This window comes from Gigantopelta aegis, chromosome 2, assembly GCF_016097555.1.
Source record: "Gigantopelta aegis isolate Gae_Host chromosome 2, Gae_host_genome, whole genome shotgun sequence".
NCBI lineage: Eukaryota > Metazoa > Mollusca > Gastropoda > Neomphalida > Peltospiridae > Gigantopelta > Gigantopelta aegis.
Window position 1 is genome coordinate 48767381 of NC_054700.1, and position 8051 is coordinate 48775431.

General features: G+C 36.5%; 1 protein-coding gene across 1 annotated transcript; it reads right to left on the reverse strand.

The window, feature by feature from the left end:
• Positions 1 to 2510: 2510 nt before the first annotated feature.
• On the reverse strand, positions 2511 to 7756 carry LOC121378771 (MKRN2 opposite strand protein-like). Its single transcript, XM_041507083.1, has 5 exons — positions 7673 to 7756; positions 5527 to 5844; positions 4064 to 4113; positions 3335 to 3491; positions 2511 to 2787 (listed from the first exon to the last, which is right to left on the reverse strand). Exons 2-5 carry the CDS (start codon positions 5769 to 5771, stop codon positions 2577 to 2579), a joined length of 663 nt encoding a protein of 220 aa, XP_041363017.1. The 5' UTR covers positions 5772 to 5844; positions 7673 to 7756; the 3' UTR covers positions 2511 to 2576.
• Positions 7757 to 8051: the final 295 nt, after the last annotated feature.

The window sequence follows — 8051 nt, forward strand, 5'->3', positions numbered from 1 at the left end:
TTCTTGTTGTCAAATAGAGTTATCTTTCCTTTAGTAGCCGCTAGGTATCTGCTAAAATGCGGATTTTTGAGACAAAAACCATGAAAGTACTAAAATGACGTTCGCCTAAGATTTTGGGATCGGTTCCCTTTCGGTCAATACGGAGGTTGTGTTTTGGTGGTGGTGGATGGGGGTATATTTTTGTTTGGTCTTTTTTTTTAACATTCCAGAAAGTATTGAATTAATTTAGCCTGATAATTAGAAAATCACATTATTTTTGGTGCTCTTTGGTAAGAGTAACCTATATGGCAGCATTTGTTTTCCTCTCAAAACTTGAGGACTGTATGTTAATACACCAAACAACCATGACTGTTATATGAATGACTGTGGTATGCTACCCTGTCTGTGGGATGGTGCATATAAATGATCCCTTGCTATTAGTGGGCTTCCTCATTAACACTTTATGTCCAAATTACCAAATATATGACATCCAATAGCGGATGATTATTAATTCAATGTACTCTTTTTTTTACACCAAACAGTCATAGCTTTTTTAATAGTAGTCCGTGTGGTATATGCAGGTGTCCTTTTTTAAAAAACATATATTTACTAACCCCAGTTGTCTAACCATGTCGAGTTTGGGTACTTTTCCTTCTTTCTCGACCAAGTGTAGAAATAACTATTACTAAGAACATGCATGCAGCTGGGCCCCATCTATTGGGAATGAGTAATTTGTGGCATGCCCCATCGGAAAACTGTTCAAGCACACCAGTCATGATCACAACCTCCGATACCACCAGATGAAAGGAGAATTAATATATAATTACCTCCCAACATCCCCAGTTGCTGCCATCTTATTTGGCATGGGGTAGGACGTAGCCCAGTCATGATCACAACCTCCGATACCACCAGATGAAAGGAGAATTAATATATAATTACCTACCAACATCCCCAGTTGCTGCCGTCTTATTTGGCATGGGGTAGGACGTAGCCCAGTCATGATCACAACCTCCGATATCACCAGATGAAAGAATTAATATATAATTACCTCCCAACATCCCCAGTTGCTGCCGTCTTACTTGGCATGGGGTAGGACGTAGCCCAGTCATGATCACAACCTCCGATACCACCAGATGAAAGAATTAATATATAATTACCTCCCAACATCCCCAGTTGCTGCCGTCTTACTTGGCATAGGGTAGGATGTAGCCCAGTCATGATCACAACCTCCGATACCACCAGATGAAAGGAGAATTAATATATAATTACCTCCCAACATCCCCAGTTGCTGCCGTCCTACTTGGCATGGGGTAGGACGTAGCCCAGTCATGATCACAACCTCCGATATCACCAGATGAAAGAATTAATATATAATTACCTCCCAACATCCCCAGATGCTGCCGTCTTACTTGGCATGGGGTAGGACGTAGCCCAGTCATGATCACAACCTCCGATATCACCAGATGAAAGGAGAATTAATATATAATTACCTCCCAACATTCCCAGTTGCTGCCGTCTTACTTGGCATGGGGCAGAACGTAGCCCAGTGCATGGCTAGCTCTGGCACTCTCCAAATTTGCCAATTTTGAATTTTGAAAGCAGTTGGCAAATTTTATTTTAGTTTGGCAAAATAATTTCATGTAATAATTAACATTTTTTTAGAAAATAACTGACAATTTCTGAAATTTTTGAAGTTTAATAGACAATTTGGCAAACTGTTTTGCTCACCCAGAGATAGCCCTGCCAGTGGTTAAGTGTTCACCTGATGTCCAGTCTGTTTGAGATCAATCCCCATTGGTGGGCCACTGGGGTAATTCTTGTTCCAGCCAGTACACCATGACTAGTATATCAACGGCCATGGTATTATGCTATCTCCTCTATAGGATGGTGCATATAAAAAGATCTCTTGGATGGAACAATGTAGCAGGTTTCTTCTCTAAGACTATATGTCAAAATTTCCAAATGTTTGAGACCCAACAGTCGATGATTAATAAATCAATGTTCTGTTTTGGTGTTGTTAAACAAAACCAACTTTAACTTTCACCTGGCAACATGTTATTAATAAAAAGCCAATAACAAAAGGCCAAACAGACTGAGTGGTGCAACTCAATAAAACCCAAAATTCAATGAAATTCATTAAACCATTTAGGAGCCAGACGTTCCACTGAAAAAGGGATAGTCAGACACATGGAACTAACCAACACACTACTGTATAAACAATATTTAATTAAAAAAAAAAAAAAAAAAAAAAAAAATATATATATATATATATATATAAAACGAGAAATGGAACATTGATTCACAAATGTTTTTGGTTCCTCTGAACCTCTTCAGGTGGAACATTGTAAATAATAATACTGACTTCACTTATTATCAGGCGACATCATACTGGTACATCTTGGTTTGAGTAACTCAAATAAACTCTAACTAAAAAACATTTTGTTTTAAATTAAAGGTAGAAAAATAAATAAACTTCATTTCAGTTACTGAAACCAAGATAACTAAAACATAAAAAAAGATATAACAAAATATGACACATACCGGTACACAAATATATTTCATTAAAACACACATTAAAAGATGGTGAATTGATTCTGTCAGGAAGGACAAGCGGTCTGGCACAGAAATCCAAACTGTTCTACTTGTCGGTACATCGATATAAACTGTCCAACTTTGGTAGTCCTTTTCAGTAAAAAATGTGTTATAAAACTCTGTTTGTCACTGAATTCAGGGAATGTGTGATGCAAGTTGAGCCAGTGCAGAAATCCCAGAACAAAATCAAAGCAGTTCTTGTGCTCTTCGTTATATCTGAAAAATAAGATAATGATTAGCTGTGTACAATATTCTACAATATCTTTGGACAATGAAAACAGACTATGGATGGAGGTTTGGTTGTTATTATGATTTTTTTTAAATTATGTATTTTGTTTGGACGCCACTGCTCCACCCCCACTTTCTTTTCTCTCCTTTGAATTTTATCTTATTTCTTACCAACCTGGCATCTCCTCCTATTTTTCCAACCATTTTCGCTGTTCACCATCACATCCCAGTCCTTGTCTCTCCAAATGTGACGAGTGCTTGTTTCTTGTGACCAATCATATTACACACCTGCCATTACCCAATCAGCTTTTACCCGTGGGCTTAGTCTGATCATATCGGAGAGCGTTCAGTGGTTACTTCTGACATTGTTAAGAGGCTGGGACAGGAAAATCCTATCAGAGAAAGGGTCTACCGAGGGGGTTGCGATCCTGTGACCAAAACACTTCAAGCGATCACTCTACAGACTGAGCTTTATCCTGACTTGAAGTCTGGATGTTGAATCAGTTTGTAGGTCTTAGCTACTGGTGTATCTTACCTGTAAGCTGTCCACACCATGGGATTAACATACTGATGTAATCTCATATCCCACTGCCTGGAGTCCAAACCCGTCATCGGCAACAAGGATATGGTCAAACACTCTGGCCAGACTGAGTCTCTATGTAAGCCTTCCTCATCAAAGTCGAACATTCGGCCTGAAATATATCAATCATTCTGTTATACAACTTTCTAACAAATATTCTTTTATCTAACAATGGAAGCTCAATATTTAGCTATAATTTTATAAATAAATAAACAATAGACTTAAAACACTCCCAGTGGATATATATATATATATATATATATATATGTATGTACGTACACGTATTTATTCAGGCGTTCTGTGGGTCGAACATAGGTCCCTTTCAAAAAGAAAGTCGCACTGAAATTCTCAATTTCTGCACTAAAAATTTCCAACCCAATATATATATTTAATTATGTCTGTACTAATAATTTAATTTAACAGCGGCATGAAAACATATCCCAAATAAGATTTACTCACGCTAATTTTCCCAATCCCATAGGTCATGGGACTCAGATGAAAAATACTGGATAAATCCCTGAATGTAGTAAAACTTTGAAATGAAACATTCTGATTGGTGTCTTTGTTAACTCATGTTCTGAATAACTTGACTCTCGAAGCAAAGGATTAGTTAAATGTGTATCCTTTCAACAACATACATGCACATTAGTTTGTTTTTCTGCTAGTGTACATATTTTAACTTACCATGTGAATCTGTTATTCCAACATGAAGGTTTGCCGAGGTTGTATAGTTCCTGAAGAAAAACAGCACAAAACGAAAATTAAATAAACATGAAATATTATGTTTTGTTTTTCATGTTTACATGGTAATTAAATTAAAATAAAACTGTATACCTGTAACAATAATGAAAAATTTACTAGCACAGGTTTTTAATTTTAAATAACAAATTCTGGCCATAGGATTTCAACTTTCATGGGAAACACTTTTTTGGTTCTGTGCCTTGTGATCATGGGAACCCATTGTATATTGGGGTTTTTCAATAATTATATATATATATATTATTTTCGTTGAATAGTCATACTCGATATAATAATCATGGGAAATGAAATTTTGGTTCCACGATTTTACTGACACGCTACTGGAAGCAATCGTTTCTGTGAAATCCAAAGGCCTGAAATTTATAGGAATGTGACATTCCTCATTAAACTTTATCATCTGGGTTCAGATCTGTTACTACAGTATACATGCAGTCTCTAGAATGGAATGTTTTGTGTTAATGGCACCTAGACACATTTTTAAACACGGACTATGAATAAGTATGTATTATACATATCGGGGCTTCTAGAATTTTTTTAAAATCCACTAGCCATGGGATCAGTGATTTTAAAAATGTACTAGCCACGATTAAACATTCCACTAGCCCTTCTTTACTTTAAGTTAATAAAATTTACTAAATAATAGTAATAATCAGATGTGTCACCTAAACAGGGACATGGATCTTAAAAACACTAACATTGGGGGTTGGGGTGGGGAATGGATATTAACTGCAACATTTGACCACAAAAAATAAAATCACTAGCCGTTGGACATGGCAATAGTATTTATTTACTATCCCAACATTGAATATCACTAGCTATGGGAGTGGGGCTACCATTATCTAGAAGCCCTGCATATACACTGTAAATGCATTCAGGTAATTGCGACCCGTAGTCTATCATCTTGGAGAATTAGCCAGCACTTGTGACAGATGATACCCTTATTCTCAGCAGCAAACAAGTAAACTGCACATTTCCTTAGAGTGTGGGTACACAAAGGTCTATTTACAGCAAAGTTGTCTTCTTTTTAAAAAGTTTTATTGCTCGAAAAATAATTTAGTAATGTCAGGCTTACAGCAAAGTCTTGAGTTTGGACATGTACATTGCATACGTTTTACTCGAACAGTGATGGCCCCAAGTTGCAGTACTGATTATAAATGGAAATAACCAGAGCATCACCATTACAATAATCACAAAAAAGTATAAAGTTAAAAGTTTGTTTTGTTTAACGACACTACTAGAGCACGTCTTTGATTAATTAATCATTGGCCACTGGATATCAAACATTTGATAAATCTTACACAAAATCTGCAGAGAAAACCAGATACGTATTTCCATTAGCACAATGGGGTAAATAATGTGAATATCGAAAAGAAAAGAATAAACGTTACCTAGTAAATGTCCCATTTGTTGGTTTAACAGCAATACAACAGGATGACTGAAGTGATGATGTGAACGGCGATGAAAGACGGAATGGTGGGACACGACTCTCAGTCAATGCGGTGTTCTGATGACACAGAGGACAAACTTCTGGCACCATAAAACATACAATATTAGTGTGTCTGTCGCAGTGCTGAAAACACAGCAGGGATTTTGTGTCCTCGTGATGGCCACTCCTAGACACCATGACTGTCATTACACTATTGTTCTGTTACCTTCTTAAAACGAGCAGCAAAATACTCATAGTACATATGTCATGTCAACGTCACCTGCAAAAACAAATATACATGTATACTATTAGTATTTCAGATCATAATGCATACCCTGGTATGTGTAAAGTATGTGGTCATGCATACATCTTTAATTAGTAAAGTTAAAAGAGTTTTGTTTAACAACACCACTAGAGCACATTCATTAACTGAACATTGGTTATTGGATGACAAATATTTAACATTTATTAAATAGTCTTCAGAGGAAAGATGCTTTATTTCGCAATTAGCAGCATGGGATCTTTTATAATTATATGCATTTTTACACAGACACAACAGCACATATCACGGCCTTTGACAGTGTTCGAAATAAGCACTTGTCTGTTTGTCCCGACAAGTGCAATCTACTCGGACAAGCAAAATGTGCCTTGGTGGTTGTCCAGTGGACATGTAAAATATTCAGTGGAGTTTCATTTTGAGCAATCAAAAACATCATTCTGGTGCTTGAATGAAAGAAACCATTTATTTGGACAAGTAGATTTCTAGATGTGTTTGTCCTGTGGACTAGTGAAAAATTCTGCTTATTTCTATCACTGCTTTGATATTTGAATAGTAAAGTTATTCAACAATTAAGTAATGCTTAAGGAGTGGGAGTCATTTCCCGATATAATTATAAATGTAGCCGTGCTCCACTTGCTATAACATAATAGAACCAGCTTTAATTAATGGACAAGACTCGGACTAAGCACTTTAACAGCCTGGAAAATGTGATAAATGCATCTGCCGACAGCTATAACGTTGAATTACATGCACATTCGTAATTATCACAACTATATTTCCTCAATCTAATTATTTTATTATTTAATAATTTAAAAAAATACAAATCAAAAATAAAGTGTAATACCGGAAGTACACGCGAAATAGACGAAGGGAAATAACTATTGCTATGACTATGTCAAAAAGACGGACTGTTCGGGAACCTTTTACCGCTGTCTTGGGTCTTCTTGCACAGCTCTGATTTGTGTTCAACGCCAGCCTGATCTGAACATCAATTCAGGGTTTAAATAACTATATCCAGCGACTCCCCCTGTTTATAGCGATTAAAAAAAAATAAAAAATCTTTGGAGTATGACTCAATTCCCCCCCCCCCCCCCCCCCCGGTATCCTCGCTGGCCCCTACACAAATTCCTGATAAGAATTAAGTAAATTATAACAAAATAGAAGAGTCCCTTCTCAGATTAGTGTCTTTCCAAATAGTCAATCATGCGCGAATCCAAGGGGGTGGTTACAGTGGTCCCGTGCCCGCCCCCCCCCCCCCCTTAAAAAAAAAGATTAGGGATCATAACTTAAGCCTGCAGTGAACCCTAAATAATGCACAACACCTACATATAGTGCATTAAAATAAACACTGTAAATTACTCTAGGCTTAACAAATTGAACATCTAAATGAGGAATCCCGTTAAAGTTATGTGCAAACTGAAAAGCAACATTTTTTTCTTAATTGTGTATTTCATTACAAATCATAGATACCCGCTGATTTTGATGAAAACAATATTCCTTTAAATACATTTTGTCATAGTAGACCTACATGTACATTCTCTTAAAGCGACTGTCTCAAATTTGCATAATGACCAAAGTATATATTTTTCTTATGAAGTGTAAAAAATAAACCTTGAATTACATAATTTTAATTTACATCCAAATGAGATGGTGTGCGTAGGCATTGGCGTACCCACACTTTTATATTGTGGTGATCTGGGGGCGGGGAGTAGATAATTAGAGAATACTCAACGAGCTACTCGGCAATGCCGTTTATCTTGATGTTGTCCTTCCCGTGTGCAAGATAAACAGTATTGCAGAGTAGCGAGATGGGTATTTTAGTTATTACCCATTATTAATCTGTATCATTTTATGGAACATTTTCAAACGATACTGTTATTGAAAACAAGTTTGCAAATTGAGTACAAGAGACAACGAGCGTTGCGTCATAGGTGTGATGTACGTATCGTTGATGACGTAAGTTAGCTGTTGGCATGACTGACAGATGAGTGATAAGTTAGTTGTTGATATGGATACACGGTTGTTTGTTGTTGGTTAACAGTTGTGACGTCAAAGTCTATAGTGAAGCGCTGATTATGACGCCAAAACGTATCTAGGGGAAGAAATGTTTAGTTTTTTTCTTTATGTCTGGAAAGATCATTTTTCTTTCCCCACTTCTCTCTGCTCACATGGGTAATTGAAAGATCAAATAAGGTGATTAAGTCTTC

Excerpts from the sequence above, each read along its gene's own strand:
- LOC121378771 (XM_041507083.1), bottom strand. The coding sequence starts at position 5,771 with ATGACAGTCATGGTGTCTAGGAGTGGCCATCACGAGGACACAAAATCC. Across the intron at positions 3,492-4,063 it reads TGGAATAACAGATTCACATG|GCCGAATGTTCGACTTTGAT; the intron begins GTAAGTTAAAAT and ends GATATATTTCAG. Across the intron at positions 2,788-3,334 it reads ATGGTGTGGACAGCTTACAG|ATATAACGAAGAGCACAAGA; the intron begins GTAAGATACACC and ends CTTATTTTTCAG.